This window comes from Candoia aspera, chromosome 5 (genome assembly GCF_035149785.1).
Source record: "Candoia aspera isolate rCanAsp1 chromosome 5, rCanAsp1.hap2, whole genome shotgun sequence".
Classification (NCBI taxonomy): Eukaryota; Metazoa; Chordata; class Lepidosauria; order Squamata; family Boidae; genus Candoia; species Candoia aspera.
In genome coordinates, this window is record NC_086157.1 from 58,194,551 (window position 1) to 58,218,159 (window position 23,609).

Genomic DNA, 23,609 nt, shown 5'->3' on the forward strand with positions numbered 1-23,609 from the left:
ATGATGGCTTCTGTTTACACTTCAACTAAAACAATCAGTGTTTGTCCTTTCCTCAATGGAGATGTGGAAAACCCAGAAGTCAAAACCAGTAACACCTGGATTCGTCCCAATCTGCCCAGCAGATGCACATGGAAACAAGGAAAATCCATCTCAGAGTCACCTCATCACTATGTGCCTCAGTAAGTAGCAACTTAGAGTAAAGACTGCTTTAAAACTGTATCTCAAACAGGAAACAGAGATACCTCTGGCTCACCGGCAGCATGATATGATAAGGTGCTGCTTCTGAACAGCAGAGAGTTCTACGCCCTAAACTTACCTATCTTCTAACACTTTAGAAGACTATTCTTACCTTAGTCAAGCTTGACCAGATCTCTGACAGAAAAGAAACACCTGTACAAAGAGAAGCGTGCTCAGGCTTCATTTATATATGTCAGTCTATTCCTTCATTTCTGTTTTTGTTATGAAAGTAGAAATAAATTAAAAGCATTTTAGACAAGAGTTTCAAGATGAGAGAGATGGACAACTATGACCTGTTCCAGGAGAGGGTGGAACACTAGCTTGAGCTTACCCCAGGAAATTTATGCAACTTTTCTACATTATTTTCAAAGATAAAATGATGTGATCAACACTTGTTAATGTCATTGGATTTTGAACTTGTTTGGCCGCAGCTTGGAAACAATCAAAGCATACCTTTAAATGTATGTTTGGAGAGAAAATACAATTTAAAATACTAATTAAGAAGTGTTTAAATGCATATCTTAGAGAGTATGCGCAGATGTTGAAATGGAATGAATAGTGAGTACAAACTTTTGAAAGTGACATATACCAGAAATAGGTTACCAGCTTTGTTCCAAAACTCAGTCTGTCAGTAAAGGTGCAGATTAGCTACTGTAATACCTTAATGTTCCGGTGCCATGCTAATCCTGGCTTCACCTGCCAGATGATCAGTATTGGAAATTATTTTGCATGTACAGATGCCCCTGCATAAGAGTCCTCCATAGCTGAATGATGGAATCAGATGCCCTTGCACAGAAAAAGCCATGGGCTTGCATCCATTTCAGTGTGAGGCCAGAGGGGGCATGGAAGAATCGGCTGGACCCTCAGCCTCTCACAAGTGCTTTCAATGCCTAAAGTGGTTCACAACATACTAGTGTACTTTACAAAATTAAATATCAATAGGAGATAGCCTTTATGGTTCTTCCATAATCTGAGCCCAGCCAGGTTTGCTATGTAATCGAAGAAGGGAGAATGCCTGGTCTGCAGAGCCTCGCATAAAGCCTTTCCCCCTTCCCAAGTCTTTATAGAGACTGCAAGCAGGAAGGAAAGAAGGTGGTTCTCTGACACCAATTGAAGTAGCCATCCTTACCTCCCATAAGTAGCTAATCAGAGACAAGTTGTTCCACCTCTTCAGAAAAATACATTTTTGATCAGTGGATTCAGGTTTATGTAGGAAGGGGGTCCAAAAATCAAGATGGTGGCCACAACCACATGATCAGACCCCCACCCTTTTTAAAATCTATCAAAGAGCACATTAAAAAGGGTGGAGTTTTGATCACATAGTAGTGGCCACCTTGACTTTTCTCCGCCTCCTGGTAGGGACCCCTGCTGCTTAAAAAAACATACTTGTCTTCAGAAATGCCCTATTTGGGAATACTGGTGATCTTTCCAAGTGATGCACGTCTGAAGAACTAAACCACAATACTGTTGTTGTTGGACACATGGAATATCATATAAAAACAGTCTGATGGAGCAGCGCACACACCGAGGCACAAATAAAGAAAAACATCCTGATAGATCAGTACCCAAAAAGTTTTGATGTATCTCACTGCCATTCCTCTTGCTCACCATTGAAAATAAATCAGATGTCAGGCTTTACTTTAGGATGTCATTTCTTATTGGAGTTAATAAAGCATTTCAAGGTTTTTTTTGTTGTTGTTCTTTTTCCTTGTGCAGGCAAAAAGAACCAAAAGTTTTGGCAAACATCTTAGAGAAAATTGGACACACTCCTCTGGTCCACGTCAACAAGATTTCAAAAGCTTATGGTCTCAAGTGTGAACTTTGTGAGTACGTCTTTGTGTAAGTCATCTGAAATGCTGTTGAATGTAGGGTGGGAGTGAAGAGGAAAATTTTTCATTCCAATATGCAGGTTGGGCTGTATAATAGATTTTGCAGCAAACAGCTGCTGAAGTGGCATATTGGGGGTAGAGTCCAAAACATCTGTGGGACAGAGTATGGGCAGAACCAGGGCAAAAATGAAATGTGAGTCAATTTAACTTAGTTACTTAAATTAAATATATTGAGCATGGTTACTAATATTTTCCCCTTTCTGCCACATTAATAATGATATTGGGCGGTGATTTTTAGAGGGACCTCAGATTGGGCACTCTGACCTGACACTTAATAAGAAATACTGGTTGCACAAGTAAAAAGAGATGAGGAAAGATGGACAGTTGTCTGAAGAAACAACTCTAATATACTGGTGTATGTTAGAACTCTAATACATAGAATATGGAGAGAGATAGCATATGGATACATGCTATATAGAACTCTAATACTTTTGCTTGTGCTTCATTGGCTGTTGGCTAGTAATTCTAATGCTCAATTTTGTTCTTCCTAAGAAGCATTCATTTTCTCTGCTAACTCATTAATTTATTAACCCCCTTCTCCAACCTAACAGTAATTTGGAGCCAAACTATACATTATGCAGGTCAGCCCCAATTCAGTCTCTTGATAAACTGATTTTTACTCAGAGGGCTCTTAAAATGGATGAGATGTTTAATCCTTTCCTTCTGTTATTTCTCTCCTACCTCAATGCTGTTTGTCTTATGGGGAAAACAAATTGACAACTTTTGCAGGAAAAATTTAACATCCAAGTTTATCAGGCATCCAAATATATACATTAAATGGAAGCCTTTATTTGCATATGGACATTTTTTTTAATGCTGGTCATGATCAGAAACAGCATGCCTTTGAATATTGGTTATTAAGGGACAACAACAACAACAACAGGTTTGAGACCATCAGCTTTTTACACTATGGGCTCAGACCTCATGTTCTGCTAACAGATTTCCCTGCCAAATTTATTGATTTATTTACTAGATTTATATCCTTCTTTTTGTACAGCCCAAACTACACATTTTGTAGGACAGCCATCATTCAATCTCCTGATAAATTGATTTTGTTGGTCACTGTAGGAAACGGGATGATACACTTGATAGGTTTTTGATGTGATCCAGGACAGTTTTGTGTAGTCAACAATATTAGAATAAACTTGCTAATATTTTAAAAATCCTTTAAAAGTCCTTCCTGTATTATTGAAGATGGAGAAAAGTATATTAGGATTGCTTTTTCTAGACTGATGTACTGAATATCTGAATATACAAGATGCTGGAATATGAATTTCTGTAGCATGTATGGTTAAAGGTGACTCATATTTCTATCTTTAAATCATTTCCCCAATATTAGAATCATTCTTTGGAAGTTTTGGCAAGAACAGAGATTGTGAGTCCAAATTCTCATTTGTTCCTGTTTTGAAATTCCAGTGGCCAAATGCGAATACTTCAATGCTGGAGGGAGTGTAAAAGATCGAATCACTTTAAGGATGATAGAGGATGCAGAAAGAGCTGGTACCCTAAAACCAGGAGATACACTCATTGAACCTACATCAGGAAATACAGGTATAAAAATGTAAAAATGGTTTCAGTGTAAAGTAAAGTAGGTTTTTAAAAACTGGCCTGTGTCATGAAAGGTTGCTATCCATTCCACAGCTTGGCATCTTCCAGACAGTCTAGGGTTCATAATGTTGGTTGGCAGTTTTGGGAGTTTCAGTGCTAACATATCTAAAGAGCTCAAGGCTGAAGAAGCTGATTTAGATCAAATATAGCACCTTATATATGTACATATATACCCATCACACCATTCCCTTTTAGGGAAAGTTAACATGATGGAAAGTGCAGAAAAAAGTAATACCATTCACTCTAACTTTCCATATATTTCTATCCTTGCAAACCATCCTTGTTTGCTTCCATCACATCCAAACACAGATTCATACACTGCATTTTGTTCTTTGAGCTTCTCACCTCTCTCTTTCTGAGAATCTCATCAGCTCTATCCATCCATGACTTTCCCTGTCTTTCTTCTATTCTTGACTTGTTCACTCTTCTTTCATATATTTAGTTTTGCAATTTGATCCTCATTTAATTTGATCCTCTTTCTTTCTATAAACCACTACTTCAATGCGTTTTTCTTGTACTGGTTACTTTCTTTTGTATTTGGTCCACATTTATTCATCACCCATTCATTCTTAATCTTACAGTATTTCTTCTTGCTTTACCACACATTTCTTAAGCAAACCATTCCCACTGTGCTCAACTGTTTTGCTTCTCCTGACATGCATAAGACTCATTTCTGTGTAACAAAGTGAAAATAAAACCTGCTTTTACATGCAGCCATTTTTTGCCAAATATTTCTTGCAACAGGACCTACAACATTCACTACCTTTATGCCAGCATTTCAATGTCTTAACATTTCTCCACACATTTTTAAAACTTTAGTAAACAATCTTCCAAGGTATTCAACTTCATGCACCTGCTTCATTTTTTGCTATTTATATCTAATCTGCAACCATAGTCTTTATTTTCCCTTTCAAACATAACTACCTTGTTCTTCAATACATTAATCAGATCCATCTTTCTTTTGCATTATGTAATCTATCATTCATTACAAATCCTTCAGATTCCCATTTGCAACAAATCACTGTTTACATACAAGAGTATAAGAGCCATGTTTTCAAGAGCTACAGAATATCATTAGTGTGGGAGACACATGGATTTCTGGGGTTTCATGGATTATTCCAGAAGGCAGGTGCAGTGATAGAAGGCACACTTCCTGGGTCCCGATTGGTGGCATTTTTGACTGAAGGGACCTGAAGCTTACCAGCTGTGCCTGATCTTACTAGATGGGCAGAAACCATGGGAGATAGGTGATCCCTCTAATAACCTGGCCCTATGCCATGAAGGGCTTTATAGGTGATAAGCAGCACCTTGAATTGCACCTGGAAGCTCACATAGTAGTTTGTGGAGCAGTAATATTATAAGGGTATATCAAGGCATGCCTAATACTGCCCATGCTGCTGCATTTTGGAACAGCTGTAGCTTCTACATGGTCTTCTATGGCAGCCCCACATAGAACACATTGCAATAATCCAATCATGAAGTGACTAGGACATGAGTAACTGCCTGAAATTCTTCTAATCCAGGAGCTGGTACAACCACTGCACCAGCTGAAGCTGTGCAAAGGGTCTTTTAACCATAGTTGCTGCATACTCTTTGGGCAGGAGCTGTGAGTCTAAGATGACTCCCAATACCACTGTTTAATATGTCACAAATGCAACCAAAGCATGTTCATGCTGTTTTATCCAAGCTAGAAATCTTTAAATTAGATATTACCTTACAAGTCAATATATTGTTGCCTGCATTCTACCAATTAGGAGGTACTTACAGTATACTCAAGCTACAAATATAGCAGCTATTTTTTTATAAATGCTTTGAAGTACGTAACAAAGAAACTACAGATTGCAGGAAAGTTATTTCTCATACTAAGAAAATAAGTTATTTCACCTCTTGCACCAACATCTATTGTTAAATCTTTAAATATTGCCACCTCATCGCCCATTCCCTGCAAAATTGAAGTACAGCTACATGGAGTCATAAGATCAGCTTAACATTTGCACATTTTTCTTACATACAAACACAAATTAGGAACAGTGTGTTTTCAATCCTGCAGGAAACTCAACCAATCTTCTTTATCCTTTTTATTTTAGCATATATGGGAAAGACAGCTGCAGAAAAGATGCCATATCCTTTTAGAAAACTCAGTGTGACAGATCTTTCCATCATTTTAAGCTGGGACTCAGGGAGATTATTATGACAACTACTATCAGCTGTTCTGGTCTCATCTGCTTCAGAACCTAGTGTATTTATCAGTACATAAATACTTATCAGTATATAAATTGCTTTATGCGTTACAGTACCTCATATACTGTACATCCTATTCCTAAATGCTTGCATGTGTAAGAGTACCAAGCTAACATGTATAATGCCACCCTGGGCAGAAATGACTCTCCTTCATCCTGTGATGTTACTCATGTTTATCTAAAAATAGTGAAGATTTTCAATGGAATAAGTAGGAACATTCATTCTCCCCCATTTTTTAAAAGTGAAAATCTGAGACCTGCTCCATTTAGAAAATGGAAGAGAGAGAGAATCTGGAGGTCCAATGACCTTGCAGCTACAATTCCTGCTTATTTCATTTCTTACTCTTTTCCTCACCAGGAATTGGACTGGCTCTTGTAGCCGCAGTGAAGGGTTATCGCTGTGTCATTGTCATGCCAGAGAAAATGAGTATGGAAAAGGTAAGAGTCCTAAGCAGCTCAGCAGAAACAATATCATTTCTTCACTCTCCTCCCACTAGCCCAAAGCCTCTCTCTGTCATGTTCACTGTTTCAATGTGCACTGTACATCGTAACGTTTCACATGCCATGGCGCTGACACGCGTTTCTGTTTGGGAGGGAGCTGCTGTGAAACCTTGTACCAAGCTCTGTATCTATGTTCATTTCAATGGAATGTGTTTGGGTTATGTGCTCTGTTCAAGGACTTTTCCCGCAGACCATCAGAAGCCGTTAGGAGCACCTGGGATTGTGAGCTTGGGAAGATTCTACAGGGGGAGGGATCTCATTTGTACCGAGGGTTTTTAGTCTGCATTTGGCGCGCTTTTTTCATTCTCAGCTTTCTTTGTGATCCTGCATACTATTCTTTAATAAATCAGATATCTTTATGATCCTGCTCATGAGTCTGATGGTGTTCTAGAATAGGCAATCATTACACTCTCTTGGCAACTGAGTTTGTGAGGTGGGGATAATCTGTTAACCTCACGGAACTAGAACTTCCATCATTCTTCTTGTGGGAAGGCTACAGCAGTTACATCAAATCAATTTATTTCCTTATTTCCCTTGTGATGGGGAGGGGAGTGAAGGCGCTTTAGTGGCTCCAGGATCTGCTGGAGCTCAAGGAAGTTGGAGCATGACTGGTTGATGAACTTTGCCCTGGAAATAAGCATTGATTGGCTTATGGTGTTCCCTGCATGTTTTCAGAATTCCAAAGGCAGCAGAAGTGAAGGTCACAGGGTGGCTTCAGACTGCTTTGTCAGAGATTGGGGAATGGAAATAATGTGGTGTTGAAATACCTATTAGTTTGGGATCATTTGTATAGCTGATAAGAATCCATCAATGAATGACTAGAAGTAAGTAATGGCCTGCTAGGAATGATGGGGTTTGTCTTAATATGCACAAAGGGTACCTGATTAGAAACAGTGGCAACAAACTACAAGGCATGGATTTTAGTAATGTGCTTTGTTTTATTCCAACTTCTCTGAAAGAAGCATTGTCAACTTACCTATGCATATGCATGGCATATATGTCAGGACAGGGCAACCTTTTGTGCCCCTCAGAGCTCATCAGATTTGCACCATCAGCAGCGTAATGTGAATGCTTAGTTTTTCCCTTTATTTCAATCATGGAAGCAAAACTATTTACACATTCCTATGTGTGGCCTGTATATACAAGGTCTTGATTCATGGGCATATCGTACACTGGAATATGTTTAGGACTCTGGATCCAAGCAGCTGTCTTCCTATACACTCTTCCCTGGGAAATACCCCACCAAGTATAGGGAGTCTTAGCTCAGACCAAACAGGCCAATAAGCCAGCATAAATTTAGATTTTCTGGCTTTTAATGGCCACATCTAAGCCAGTAGTGTTATTCAGTGATACTGTCTCTTGCACTTGTTTTTAGTTTCCTTTTTAATTTGTTTCTGAGCCATCCAGAAGCATTTGGATTTGGATGGCATCAAAATTGAATAAATAAATATTTTATGAGATGGGCCACTTCATTTATTTATATAATTTATTTATATATTTATCTCAACTTATATGAAATATTACAGTGCAGAAAATTAATTTCATTTCTGGCTTATTCTTCTTCCTTCTAGGTAGATATTCTGAGAGCACTTGGGGCTGAAATTATAAGAACTCCCTGCACCAAGTTTGGTGCTCCAGAATCCAATGTTCGTGTTGCTTGGAAACTGAAAAATCAAATTCCAAACTCACATATTTTGGATCAGGTATAGATTCCTTCTTCAGGTTTAGACTGGATTAGTGTATTCTTAATTATTTTCCATCCAGTTGCTTTACTTAATGTGGGATGCAAAACTTTCTCTGTGGTATTAAACTAAGGAATGCTAACCTTCTCCAGAGATCTTATGAAAGGAGGCAAGATGGAGCATAAGAGATTCTGAGCTGGCAAAGAGCATTCCTGCTAGCAGAGTGGCATAACTTCCTTAGTGAATCCATGGGAAGCCCCATATCTATAGGAGCATAGAATTAGGGCAGGACAGGGATACCTTTGGATTCATTACATCTGCAGTCCACTCACTCCCTTTCGTGGGAGGATTTTCTTTCCTGTTAGAATAGAAAGGAGGGCAAAGGAAGAGCAAAGCAATCTATTAAGAAAATAAAAGGACAAAATGTAACTGGAGATGGAGAAAGTCTGTCAGGATTTTCAAAATGGTGGGCCATGCTTTACTTAATACTTTGAAAATAAAACACCAGCTATTTAATGATTAAAAGTTCATGTCTTGGGCCACACATACATGGTGCGTGCTTCCTCTTGTATCCCTTTCTCAATATATTTTCAGCTTCCTTGCTCTACATCAACATACAACAGTTAGATGAAAGGTAAAAATTAAATCTTTTTATTGGCCCTGTTTGTACAACACACTTAACTGTTCTGCAAACTCTCTAACCTTCAGCACCAAACAGACCTGCAGTGGCTCCAACCCTAAGTATGTGAACATGGATTTCTAATTACCTTTTCATCTGGAAGGGGAAAAAAAAGTAGGATGTGCAGAGAAAGTGATCGTCTTCCAGTCTCCTCTGCAGCATCTGGGTGGGTTAAAGAAATGGCTACTGCATGGCCAACCCACTTATCCTGTGCTATGTGTTGCCGACACAGAAAGGTGTATCTATTGACTGGAGGGAGAGATTGCTGTGTCTTTCAGGCTGTGTGAACACACCATTCAGAGGTATTCTCCATCAGATGATTAGGAAGCAAGGGGTGGTACAGCATCATCATCAAGCTCCTAAAATTTACTAACTATATATACAGATTAAGCACAAAACCTTTTATTAGGCTTGTTTAACACAAAACAAAAAGAGTTGAAGGAAGTAAAAGGAAAACAAACTCAGGAACCAATTCTTTAAACTGTTACTTTTTTATGATTACCAGTTTGAAAAGAAAGCAGCAGTTGATTATCTACTAAAAGGTGACGGTTGCAGAAAAAGAGGAACCAGATGGCTGCAAGTTTCCTAGCTGAGTTAATAGGGTGGGCCATGCTGCTTTTTTGCCTGCAACCAGAGCTGTTTTAGCTATTTTATTACACTTATGTAGAGGACAGTAAGTATTAAAATATAGCATTATTACCCTAATTAATACCTGTTGAGCCTTGCTTTATTGGTCCAGCTGAACCATTTTCCAGGCCATTTTCAAAGGCAACATTGCATGTAACACGTTGTAGCATTTCACACAGTGTTTCACTGAGCCTGAGTAACCATTCAACATACCTTCAGTAGCAGGTAAACAGTGCTTTATAAATAAAGCATTATTTATTTATAAAGAAAGGACACTTGGGTAACAGCAATTTTATCTATTAATTATGATAGTTTTAGAGGTATCTGGCTTGATACACATACACACACACAGACTTCACTCTTCCATAAACCTACATTTGATTCCACTAATTTGACTATCAGATGTTATTCTTTTGTTTCTGTTTCTTTTCCACAATAGTATCGAAATCCAAGTAATCCATTGGCACACTATGACACCACAGCTGAAGAGATCTTGGAGCAATGTGATGGTATTATTAATAATCCTTTTATCAATATAATGTGGACATTTCTTCTTCCTTTAAATAAAAAGAAAACACATGCTACTCAATTTTCTTTATTAGAAATCTTGATTGTGAGTTGCCATTTCTCATTACTGATTTGCTTCTGTTAGGAGTTCAGTTGGATTGCAGTTGTGTGTGAACTTGACAATCATTAGGTACAACCTACAGTTTTATGATTATTACAATGAAATATATGAAGGATGAAATTCCATATGTGCATTTGTACTTACAAATCCATTAGCATCTTACTCTGCCTGTTTGTTAGAAGCCCACACTATTCCAAGTAATAATTAAGTAATTATTACTAGCCCTCCTCTATTACCTTGTAATAGGCAAAGTAAACATGCACCTTTAAAAAGAAACTGTTCCCAAATTTATTAAGAATTACTGTACTGTCACTGTGCGAAACAGTGACTGCTGTAGATGATTTAGCTGAAAGGCAGCTAACAATAGAAAGACTCCTTCAAGTTGAGCTTGACTTCTGGTGACTACATGGACATGCCCATATATTGTTATAATATATAATATGAAAGTGGCCTCCTGTTGCATTCTTCTGTGATGTTAGTTTGTTGTTCTTGTTTACTTCCCAGCCTGGCTTACAGTCCTGGGATTTCTGGTGATCTCTCATCTGAGCATTAACCAGATACTGTCATACTTAGCTTTTCAAGATCAGCAAAAGCCAGCCAGGTTCTGCTACCTGCTGGATGTGAAAGGCAGATGCATGTCATTAAACACAGATGTAAGCACAATACCAGAAAATTGCAGTAAATCACATACAGCAAATAGTGGTTAAATGTTTGAACTTATATATTAGCATGAACATCCCTCTTGCAATATAGTTACATGCTTTTTGTTTGGTTCTGATTGTTTTATTTAATTTCTCTTAAATACAGGCAAAATTGATATGTTTGTGGCTGGAGCAGGCACAGGTGGTACTATCACTGGTGTTGCCAGGAAGTTGAAGGAGAAATGCCCTGCATGCAGAGTACGTGGGTCTTAGCTATTTGGGCCTGGATCAGCTATTTGGACCCTGGGAACATTTTTCATATCATCAGACCCCAACTGGGTCTTGGGAACTGCTGCCATTTGGAAGCTCTTATGTTGCATTGTTCTGGGGTATTGCAGGGAATGATAATAGTGGCTAGTTTTGAAGCCATTAGTGGGCAGCTAGGACCACTGAATGGAGCAGAGCTTAACACAGTGGAGAAGTTGCGCATAGAAAATGAATATTATCTTAAATAGCTTTAATGAGCATGTTAGGTTATTGATCTTACACACTTGGCCCTCCCAAGCATAAAGAATCACACACTTAGACAAAGTAGGTTTAAAAGTAAAAATAGTCTTACTGATTTTATTCTTGGTTCAGTTATATCTATCTTCGGTGGAAAAATGAAGATTCTTTGTTTCTTTTGCTCCCTAAACTTAATGAACTCTTAGCCCTCATAGCTGCTAAGAGCTGCATGGAGAAAATGGGAAAAATCCTTCTTCAAGGCTCAAGCACGTGGCCATAATAGAGGGAGAGAGAGCAGCATGCATGCTGCCCCCTCGGTTGGTGGAAGAAGGAGGAAGAGAGAGAGAGAAAGTGGAAGTGGCAACAAACAGTTTCCTCACACATAGAGAGTCTGCATCCTAGAGCAACTCATACATATGCTAAAATGAGGCATGCTGATTTGTCAACATCTCCAACAAGTTTCCCAATGGCTGCCGTGTGCCAGGTGGGCCATCACTAACATAGGTGGACCAAGTCAAGGTGTCTGGGCCTTAGAAGCTGCTCCGTGATGTTAAGTGATGCTGTTGGCACTATGGACCAAGCATCAGTTATAAAGCTGGTTGGTGTTTCTCATGCACATCACCTAATTTTTCACGCACACTACATTTTACCCTGCCTCTGCCTTCATTCTTCTGGGTTCCCTATTTCCTGTGTCTTTTACTGTTTTCCTTAACCCCCATAGAAAGAGGGCTACAGTTCAGAGAAACAATGGAAAGAGAAGCCTAACTATGGCTAACTGATCTTCTATGGCAGGGTTCCTCAACCTTTGCAACTTTAAGCTGTGTGGACTTGAACTCCCAGAATTCCCCAGCCAGCCAGAATTCCCCAGCCAGCAAAGCTGAATTCTGGGAGTTGAAGTCCGCACAGCTTAGAGTTGCCATGGTTGAGGAACCTTGTTCTATGGGATGGCATGGCTACAGTATCTTTCTGAAGGATGTCTAGTCTATCAAATTCATGAATAAACTTTTAAACTTGTATCTGGACCTGCTTCTCCTTGATTTTACTTCCATTGCTCCTCCTGACTGTAACTGCTGCCTCCATTGGGATTAAGGGGCCATACAATAAGGTTGAGGACTGCAGATTGCCAGGTGAATGTTGTAGGAAACTCCTAGTTTCACTAAAAAGCAGAAGCATTCATAATGTCAAAATGGAGGCCTGACCTGGGCAACCAAAGTCCTGTTCCTTTTTATGTAAGGGCAATGCGAGCCAGGCAAACTGAAAAGGGTCAGGGCTTCGATCACCTGGCTGTGTCTACTGGTTTGTTACTGTTTACTCTCCCTTGTCCCCAGATGCAGGTGCTATAACAGTACGGCTTTCCTGTGACTTTATTTTTGTGTCCCTGTTATATCTGTTATTTTACATATGTAAATAAGCAGATTATTCTAAAGGCTCCACAAGACTCCAGTGATTTGCCTCCAACTGTAAAAGCTCCCCTAACCTCCCACCACTTCGACATTACTTATAGAAAATAATTGACTGAAGAAATGAATGGGATTAAATAGTTTATCTTCCTTCACAGATTGTTGGAGTAGATCCCGAAGGCTCCATTGTTGCTTTGCCCAGCTCATTAAATGCAGTGTCAGCCGAGGACACAACAATGGAAGTGGAAGGGATTGGTCATGACTTTATCCCGACTGTCCTTGATAGATCCGTAAGTCCCAATGTGACAAATATCAGCAGACGTAAGAATGAAGTTTGTGATGCTGAGAATAAGCAGCTTCAGGATCTACATAGGATTCATTTAAAATTATTTGCTGATTCTGATATAGCAATATATCTATACAGGGTAGATCTACAGATCTATATATAGATATATATCTGCACAGACACACACTCCCTCACTCCTTGTTTAGTGACCAAGTTCTGTTCCAACAACCAGGTCATTAAGCAAAATAGTCACTAAGTGAACATGTGACTGAGATGCTGTGAAGATCACTGTTTGCTACCATCTCATTCAGATAAAGTTCTCTCCAGCATTATTCTCACTCCAGCATGCGTTGTTGTCAAGCGCATGGAATTAGGTCATAAATGCATGCATTGGTCAGAAAATCAAATTTTCATTACCGTTTATTACTCCGTATTTGCATATTTGCAAATGGTCACTAACTGAGGTAGTCGCTAAACAAGAAGTGGGTGTACATCCATTCAATCATTCTTTTGGAAGCTACTAATTCAGACAAAGTATATACATATTAGTGAAATTAATATACAAATACATTATATTCCTTGCTTTTATTAGAAAAAAAATTGAAACATGTATATATTAAGAAAAAGGTTATACAAAATGACTTTCATATAGTTGTTCAGATGGACAAAATGAAAAAAATATGAATATGTGAAGTAAAATAAACATAAGGTTGACCCCAGCCCAGGGGAGGGCCTCCTTTTGCACAAGAAGCATGTGTTTGATTTCTGCCTATGCAGTGCACTCATCCCGTCATCCCAAGAGATTCCCAGCATCAGCTACATAGGAAGAGTCAAGGAATTATGACCCAGATTGTAAGCCAGATGAAAACCTCATGTCAGCTGTAACCAATACAATTGTACTAAAAATTTCTCACTTTCTGAAACATGCTGTCAATTGTCTTATTATTATGTAACACTCTGTGCTGCATTTGTTGTTAAAGTGAATGAAAAAGATTTGCCCATCATTACTGAAAATTGCTGAAATCCAAAATTTCACCTTTTGTATTCTTGGTAGGTAATAGATCAGTGGTACAAAAGCAATGATAAAGAATCCTTCCTTATGGCTCGTAGATTAATTAGAGAGGAGGGCTTGCTTTGTGGTAAGTACTGCACAATGATAAACATCAGAAAACTTTACTTACAGTAGCTCCTAAGCATGAAAGTAAATCAAGATTTAAAAATGTAAGGACCATATAGTTTTTATATTGATCGAATAATTATATAGGTGCTAATAGTGTATTTACTGGGGGGGAGGGGAAACACAGCTCAGAGCAGACAGTCTTGGAGATGTCCAGACCCTGAGTCATGTAGGGTTTTATAGATGACAACCTGTACTTTGGACTGCATCCAGAAGCTAACTTGCAGGCAATGCAGCTCCCGTAGTAGTGATGATGCGAGCAAAATTAATGTGTCCATAACCTCCCCAACTACTGCATATTGTACCAGTGGAAATTTCTGAATGGTTACAGTCAGCCGATGTAGAGTGACTTGCAAAAAACCAGCCATGAGGTGACAAAGGCATGAGTTACATGAGCACAGCCTCCTTTTTAGAAATGGCTACAACTGGCACACAAATGGTGCAAAGTTCCTCTTAAAACCATGAACCACTGCTTTGCTTTATAGAATAGGCTTCTATATTGGATGCTTTGCAGCTCAGGGGGGTCTGTCCTCTAGCTATGTACAATGAAGAGAAATAATTTAGCCATTACATTAAAAAGCTGTGAATACTGGCAAGGATAACTCCTTCACTTGTAGTAATGCCCACCATTTTTACAAACTTTTGATCGAAGTATCTACTAGATATGAAAACTGTTTATTATGTACTTATTCAGGGAAGTTTTTAAATGGAATAGCATCTAATCCAAAACTGAGTTCCACAACATTAGTATATGAACAATTCTGCTTATTCACAATGCATGGCCAGGAAGAAGATTCAGGATCTGCAAAGCTCCATTGCTGGATTCTTAGATCAATATTTATTTATTTATTTATTTATATTTCAAATTTCTGTCACCGCCCATCCCCCTGCCAAAGGGGGACTCTGGGCAGTTTACAACAAAATAAACAATTTAAAACATAGGAATATCGTGTCAGAATATCAAAAGTCCTTGCTCAATGCAGTACCACCGATTCATGTGTCCTTTTGCTATTAAAATGGGTTTCTGTCAACCTCCAGTAAAACAGACAAGGCTGAATTTATGGAGTTCACTCTACTGATGTACAATCAAGCTTGGTTTTACAAGGTTATAAAGGCTTCTAAAGAAATACGTTTGGTTTGTTGCAATATTGCAAGCACCACAATGAGTAAGCATCAAGGTCTAATGTTTTTTTTGGAAGACCTTTACAAGGCCCAAATTCACATTCCTTTATTCTCCTTTATGTTCAGTGTTCTGCTATTACTTTTCCTTGTTTTCTGGTTTGCTGAGTAATGTGTGTGTCATCTGGCTTGTATAATAGGAGGCAGTGCAGGAAGTGCAATGTCTGTAGCTGTGAAAGCTGCCAAGCAGCTAAAAGAAGGTCAGCGCTGTGTGGTCCTCTTACCTGACTCTGTGAGGAACTACATGTAAGAGAATGTCTTGTTTCATTTCTTTGTAACACATTCAACTGAATGTGAAAGGCAACACCCATGTTCATTAAACTGCCTGCCAAAAGAGTCCCTAAAGATCCTTCCCTTGCTGAATCCCACACTTTTCCTAAAACCTCACGCTTCAGAGAAAGAGGTCTGGTCCTTTCCTTCATCTCTTCAAACTGCCTCGTGCCTCTCTATGGATGGAGAATGGGATTGTCCCTTTCTCTTTGCACAAAGAGGCATGAAGAGATATCTAATTGCACGAGACAGGATTTGGATTTTCTGGGAGGGGAAGAGTCCTCTGCTTGGCCTTAAGGAGGGGACTTGCAAACTGTTTTCTACCTGCAGGCCAAACATTCATCTTAATTTTAGGGAGAGCTTATAGAAAGGTGGGATACTTTTGTTAGCAGCTGTTTCTGATTGTAAAACATGAAATAAACCACTGATACCAAAGTTTCCCTACCATCAATAGGTAACAGATAGATTTATAGATCTACTCATCTATTGGATTTACTGGTAGATCTCTAGGATTTGCAGTAAGGTTTTCTAATTCCTAATAGTATTAATAATAGCAAATCCACCCAAAGTTTTGTATTAAAACATCTGATTTATAGTAATTCAGAAAAAAAATGATGTCTCAGTAATGCAGCAAAGGAGATATTTGACTCCATTCCCTCTTTTTTTTTCTTTAATTTTTATCCCACCTTTATTATTTTATAAATAACTCAAGGTGGTGAACATACCTAATGCTCCTCCCTCCTCCTATTTTCCCACAACAATGACCCTGTGAGGTGAGTTGGGCTAAGAGAGAGGGACTGGCCCAAGGTCACTCAGCCGGCTTTCATGCCCAAGGTGAGACTAGAACTCTCAGTCTCCTGGTTTCTAGCCTGTTGCCTTAACCACTAGACCAAACTGGCTCCTTCCTAGATAAATACTGTTTGTGGCTGAGTCATACAGTATTAAACAAAACCAACACAAAACACTGTGTTGGCTAAGCAGAAAAATGATCAGTATTTGCCCAAGTCAAAACGCATTGAATCCAGAAGTGTCCTTTGCTTGGAGTAAAAATAAAATAATAATAAAACAAGTAACTCTGTACTGCCTTTTCATGACATCCCAAATTAGCTGTCTGTTGCAGTTGCCTAAAAATAAGGCCAGCTTTTATTTTATGCAACTTTTCAGCTTTACCGCCGACTTCTTAATAAATAATTCTACAGTTGCCTCCTAAAATGCAATATATATTCTATCTCATTTCCCCCCCCCCCCAATAATAGCTAATTTACTGATCGGAACTTAATTTTAAAGCTTATTGTAGCTTAAAGATTTAAAAATGTAATTAAATAGATTGTTCAGTAATGAATGCAGCAGCAGCAGCAGCAAGGAAGGACCAAAACAGGCAAGATGGCTGATGTGGCATTGCAATGCAAGCCTTGCCCCTTTTGTAGCAGCAGATTTAACACAATGCCTTCATTCTTTCTTTGTTATCTCCAGGTCTAAGTTTTTGAATGACATATGGATGGTCCAGAATGGATTTCTAAAAGATGAAGTTCAGGAACATTATCCTTGGTATGTTCAATGTACTTCACCTGTTTCCCCATCACCATCACCCAATACAGGGCTACATCAAATGGTAGCTTTTATTCATGTTGTTGTTTATTCGTTTAGTCGCTTCCGACTCTTCGTGACTTCATGGACCAGCCCACGCCAGAGCTTCCTGTCGGTCGTCAACACCCCCAGCTCCCCCAGGGACGAGTCCGTCACCTCTAGAATATCATCCATAGCATATATTACTTCTTATAGAGAGCTTTTATTCATAGCACAGTGGAATTCCTATTGCTCTCCCCAGTCTTTCAGTGCTCATTCTGTTCCAATGAGGAAATGGCATCTACCAACAGAATGACACCATTAGATATAATCCTTAGAGAAAAATTAAACTGAAAAGGAAGAAATTAAATAGTGAGCCAAGATGCATTCTCTATTCCCTCAAATGCAGGGCTTAGAATAATGGATTAAGTTACAAAGAGAAGATTCCAATTGAATGTTATATAAAAAAAACCCTCCATGTGGAAACCAGTTACCCAGAGAAGTGCTGAGCACCCCTTCATGGGATGTGTTTAAGGAGAGGCTGGATAGCAGCCTGTCAAATATACTTTCATTTGGATTCTTGCACAGAGCAGAAAGTTAAATGGCTTAAAAGTCCCCTTCCAAATTTCTTTTGGTACCTGTATTGCTTTTAAAAATGGGAATCAGTTAAATCCAGTTAATTTGTGAGGACTTCTTCCACCCTGGGCATTTTTTTGAAATATGTTGCCATTATTGGTGGTGGCATCCAGGCTGCAGTGATAGTTGTGATCTTTTCCTATTTGCATTGCAATTCCTGGTTTTCTTGTGTAACTTGCCTTGTATACCTATACTAAACTGTGTGGGTTTGTGTGTGTGTATGTGTGTTTTAAATAAAAATAGTTACACTGATGAATGTTTTATGTTATCCTGTAAAATCTTATATTACTTCTTATAGAGAGGCACAGTTTGAAAAGAAAAACACAGAAATTATCTGTAAAGGAAATGGTGTACCAAGGACAAATCTGTTATCTCCTTTCTAAATTAGTTAAATAAATCCCTTGCAAAGATCAGTTTGCCCTCTATCTCAGTCTTCTTTCATCTGAGCTATGTATATAGAACAATATTTAAGGAAGACCAGAACAGATTCGGACTGCAGAGGAGTAACAGTATATGACACTCTTTTTTGTCTGATAGGTGGTGGAATATTAAAGTGCAGAAGCTGAATCTTTCTGCCCCTCTGATTCTTCTCCCAGATGTGAACTGTCAAAAAGCAGTTGAGATCCTACAAGAAAAGTCATGCAATCAAGCACCAGTTGTTGAGGAATCAGGGTAACTTTCTTTTTAGCTTGGGCATGGGCAGCTATTTTTTGGAAGGGTGGTCCTTCATTTTTCCCAGAGCCAATTTTAAAAGTTCTTTTAGAACTTTTACAGGGCGACATAACTATTAAATCTTGAAGAAGCTCAGTCTATTCATTTAACAGCTTTTAGGGGAAGCAAAAACAAAAAGGTATGACCAAATACCAATAGAACAATGTTGTGGGGTAGGGGCTGCCAGCTGGTGGCTATGAGTTATCATCCTCTGTCTTAGGCAAAACTGTGGTCCTGTTTCAGCAGACACTTATCTTCAAGATAATTCTTCTAGCTTTATGGCCTAAGGCAGTAAAGAATCGTCTATAATTCCCTTAATTAGGAGGATCCTTAAATAGATACTTAGAACAGCAAACTCATTAGGGACTCAGTCCTGCACATGGAGGATTTGGTAGGATTCCACTTTGTCTCCTTCCAAACAAAACAAAATAGAACAAAAGCAGCAAAAAATGGCTTTCTGGCAAATCAGTTTTGCACGCACCGCTCCTACCCCCATTCAATGCTCCATTGATGCAAGTGCCATATCTTTGGTGGACAAGATTTGCTACTAAGTGTTACATTTGAATATTTAAATGTCCAGCGAAAAGGAAAGGAGGAAGGGCCCTCCCCCTCCCGCCTGGATTACACAGTGCAGAAAAATTGCATGGACTTTTTCTTTACTTTTCTTGAATTACTTGATGCCATATTAAAAGAAGATGGAAGAATATCTTAACTGCTACAGTTACTGATTCATCTTCAAAGAACTAACATTGAAATACATACTGCTCAGAGATTTCATATTCTACAGCAGGTTACCAGATCTTTTCCCTGTTTCTGTCATGTATTTATTTATTATTTATTATTTATTTTATTTATTTTCTATCCTGCCTTTAATCTTTTTATAAACAACTCAAGGCGGTGAACATACCTCATACTCCCCCCTCCTCCTATTTTCCCCACAACAACAACCCTGTGAGGTGAGTTGGGCTGAGAGAGAGTGACTGGCCCAAGGTCACCCAGCCGGCTTTCATGCCCAAGGTGAGACTAGAACTCTCAGTCTCCTGGTTTCTAGCCCAGCACCTTAACCACTAGACCAAACTGGCTTTATTTATGCTTCTGTCCAGTGTGTGTGAGTCAATCTATAGGCTGATTTCCACAAGCGGTCCAGAGAATGTGTATTAGCAAATAATTTGATTAGCACATGTTAAACAAGAAATATATATCCCATGTTAACAAAGCAGTGCACTCATCCTGTCATCCCAAGACAGGATTAAAATTAAATCCCATTTCTACAACTGAGAAAAGCATCTTTTCTCCCAGTCCTAATCAATTGTATCAGAAAGTAGTAAGCTTAGTTTAGGAAATGTACACGTTTTCTAACTAATATATCCATTAATTCTAAATAAGATCACAGCATTTGCAAGAATGAAGTATTTTCTTTTTTCCCCCTCAATATTTTGTCTATTCTCTCTCTTTCTCTCTCTCTCTGAATGTTAAAAAAAATTGCTGTTTTCTTGAAGCCTTATCTTGGGAATGGTGACTGTGACCAACATCCTTTCCTCGATCCTGGCAGGAAATGCCCAGTTCTCAGACCCAGTCATGAAAGTCACTTATCAACAATTTTCAAAGGTATTTATCTTTACCCCTGTTGAAAGATTTGCAAAACAGCATCCACATGTGTCTAAGGAACAGGACAAGTAGGAGGCAGAAATTATGGATATAATCTGAGGGCCAAGGGGGTTACATGAGAGAAAGGGCCTTACCTCATAAATAATGTAATGTATCACTAAGTCCATGCAAAAATGGATCCAGATTGTGGCCCTCATCTTGTGTTTATGGTGCCTTGCTTACCACACACGTTAACCTCAGGATTTGGATGCCAATATTGTCTGGCTGGTGTCTGATCAGTGTCTGATGAATACCATGGCTAGTGTATGCCAACAGCCCATTAATTAAAGAAAGGGACATGAGCTCATCCTTCTCACACACTCAAGGCACACCTCTGGTTGTATGCTGCAGCAGGTCACCTGACCTCACCATTTCTAAAACAGGTGATGATGCAATTTTTTTACCTGTAGTTGCTAAATCCTGTCAGTTTACAGAAAAAAGTTGTTGTTTTTTTTGTGATCAAGTGTCATGTAACTAAGAGTGAACAATAGGATTGCCAGTATAAACTGCAGGTGAGGCAAGGCCAAGGGAAAAGGAAGAGGGGTTCCACCTATCGCATACAGAAACTTTTCACGTATTAGTAGGAAGACAAAGATAGAGCTCCTGCTTGAGAGTTCTTACAAGGTGTGTTCTCTGGATGTGAAAAAGAATTCATGCATGTTATTCCTTCACTTGATGGACTTTTAAGTTGTTTCGTACTGACATGCAAGGATTGTGAACACAGGGTAGCCACATTTTTAAAGATGCTTTTATTAATTGTATACAAAAAAGAACAAACAGAAAAAATACATAAAGTTATGAAGAAAGAAAAAAAACCCTGAAGTATAAGCCTAGTTGAGTAAGCATGTGCAAACATGGTTGAGGTACATGCATGCCTAGGGATACTGAGAACATAGTTATGGGTATATAGGATGTAAATTAGACTTCAACACAGGATCTTTCCTTGGATTTGAGACTTTCATCACCAAAGCTTCATATAAGCTGGATCCTCCATGCCATAATCCTATTAGCCCCATTTCTCTCCTTCCTCAGAAAAACTAGGGGTGGGTGGGTATCTTTCAAAGGGATTGGTCTTTGACTAACATAAAAGTGGTAGTGATAAATGTTGCTGCTGCTGCAGCAGCAAAATGACTAAATAAGTCCATGTAAGATTGTCCATGTAAGATCTAGCTTATAACAGGACAATATGTGGAAGGCGTTTTGAATGGTGAACTTGATCTTGGGCTGCTAGTAACTATTTGAATAACTTCATTATTTGGGATCCACAGATTAATCTGGATGACACCCTGGGAAAGCTTTCACGTATCCTGGAAAATGAACACTTTGCTATTATAGTGCATGAACTGGAGCAATGTAAGTACCAATAGCAGTAAGTATTAAAAACAGTCCCATGAATGAGGGTCATCCTCATCTTTTGAAATCTTCCATCTCTTGATTTTAGGAGGTGTTCAAATTAAAGCTAGTTATCAAATAAGGCAAGCTGAGATTCATACCTCAGATAAAGAATTAAGCAGGCTGGCAGATCGGCCTCTCCCATCTGCTTACTGCAAGAACACAGCATGTGGAAATCTCTGGAATAACTGCCAGATCCAGTGCCTTGCTCCAGGGGATGATCCTTAAGTATGAAGTACTGGTAGGCTCTCTGGAGAGCCCTGCCAAAACATTCTTGCCACAGGAATATAAAGAACAGAACAAGATGCCTGCTGGGCCCCATAGGGCACTTCCTTGGAGCGAGGAATGATGGGTGAGGTAGACAGCGATATATCTGATCTGCTTTTGCACCACTCATAAGGAAGAAGATCTATTGAGGGACTACCTTGGCAGAGGTCCTGGTTTTAATGAATACCAATGAAGGGAGTTTATAGGGCACTGAGGATTTTCAGTCAGTATTCTGGTTCATTCTCATAACACCCTCACTGCAGCATGAACCTGTCCCAGTAACCATTTTTATATGGTGTGTCTTTATGATGTTGACTTTGTCTCACACCCAGGCCATATCTGAGGCAGCTTAAGGTTGTCTTTAGCTCTTTCATTTTTGAATTATTATTTTCTCTCTTCTCCTGAGACAGTTTGGGCTATGCATATGATTTAGCATGCTTCACTGATGGAGTGGTGAACAATACCAATTATGGGATCTTCCTGGTATGGACTGGCCATTTAGGCTACTGCAGGCATGCACCCTTCAGGCATGCACCCAGATGCAGGAACTGCCCTCCATGGCTATTTTGGCTTGGGTTGCAAGAGAAACCAGACCCCTTGCTTTCATTAGAGCCTCTGCCTATTGACCAGTGCTTTCTGAAGTGCCTGTCTGGTCTTATGTGGACCTCTTTATGTACACAGGTTTAATGATTTTTGTGGGGGGTGGGGGGTCATCTGGATTTTCATAGCCCAAATATGTAACAACATATCTTTGTTTAACAACAAAGTCTGTCCCTAATGATCGGTGGTCTGGGGATGACGGAAGAAATTGGGCCTTCCATTCCAAACTTGTGTTCCTTGGTGCACAAAAAGGTATGACAGGCTCCAGGTTTCTACCCCCATCTGGCAGGAAAGAGGGTGAGGCCTGATGGACTACTTGCAATCAGTGAGACAAGTTTGTCTGCCTCTGCTATGTTTTAAGATTGAAGTCAGTCTTGAATTAAACAAGGTACCACTGGATGCTTTCTTTCATTCTAATTTGTAAATATAATCCTCTTTCTTTTCTGTATGCTTCCAGACAAAGCAGATGGCATCTCCTTCATGAAACAGATGGTATTTGGTGTGGCCACAGCTGTTGATCTGCTCAGCTTTATCACCCCAAAAAACAAAGCCCAGGATCTAAATGCATTATCCAAATCTGCTTATGAAAGGACTTTTCCAGAATTGGGAAAAAAATAACTGAAGACATTTAATTTATGGTTTACAGTATGGCAGGGGTATCCACAGGGTGTGGTCAAAAAAATCAAGATGGTGGCTGTGATGGGGCAACACACGTAAAAGCCAAGACCAGCGTTGATCACACCAACATGGCTGCCATCTTGATTTTTTTTACCATACCCTGCAGACACCCCTGCAATACAGGAAGTTTTCTATACTCAAATCAAGATGGCAGCCATGTTGGTGTGATCAAAGCTCCTCTTGGCTATTAATGTGTCTAGTTGTTCTTGGTTACTTGATGTCATTCTAAATAACAATTTTGGCAATAATCTGCGATTAGGATGATCTGGGAATAGTTTTTAACAAGATGGTATTCTGTGACGTTTTCAAAATAAGATTCTTGGAGATAAAATAGTAGTAAGTGAATTCTCTAAGGTCTTGCTGCCCTGATTTCTTTTGACATTTTCTTTTGTATGTTTGATTGATAAATGTATTTTACAATCTGCTAGCAGAAGAATAAAGTGAAAGTAGCCAAATGACATACAGAACATACAGAAAGTTCTCTGTAAAGGGGGCCTGAAATGGCATGGTTCCGCTGGCAGTAGGGTGAACGTGTGTGATACTTGGCCCAGAGAAGAAAAATCT

General features: G+C 39.1%; 1 protein-coding gene across 1 annotated transcript; it reads left to right on the forward strand.

Annotated features, from left to right (window-relative positions):
* On the forward strand, window positions 1–23,065 carry LOC134498906 (cystathionine beta-synthase-like). Its single transcript, XM_063305290.1, has 15 exons — window positions 1–179; window positions 1,954–2,060; window positions 3,543–3,677; window positions 6,333–6,412; window positions 8,047–8,178; window positions 9,903–9,972; window positions 10,899–10,990; window positions 12,795–12,926; window positions 13,977–14,061; window positions 15,419–15,524; window positions 17,022–17,096; window positions 18,288–18,422; window positions 19,961–20,069; window positions 21,377–21,461; window positions 22,825–23,065. The coding sequence occupies exons 1-15, from the start codon at window positions 1–3 to the stop codon at window positions 22,983–22,985; spliced, it is 1,683 nt and encodes a 560-aa protein (XP_063161360.1). The 3' UTR covers window positions 22,986–23,065.
* The last annotated feature ends 544 nt before the right edge of the window (window positions 23,066–23,609 follow it).

Bases quoted from the DNA above. Each gene is read 5' to 3' on its own strand.
- LOC134498906 (XM_063305290.1), top strand. From the start codon at position 1: ATGATGGCTTCTGTTTACACTTCAACTAAAACAATCAGTGTTTGTCCT. The intron at 2,061-3,542 runs GTGAGTACGTCT...TTGAAATTCCAG, and splicing joins TGGTCTCAAGTGTGAACTTT to TGGCCAAATGCGAATACTTC. The intron at 12,927-13,976 runs GTAAGTCCCAAT...TATTCTTGGTAG, and splicing joins CGACTGTCCTTGATAGATCC to GTAATAGATCAGTGGTACAA.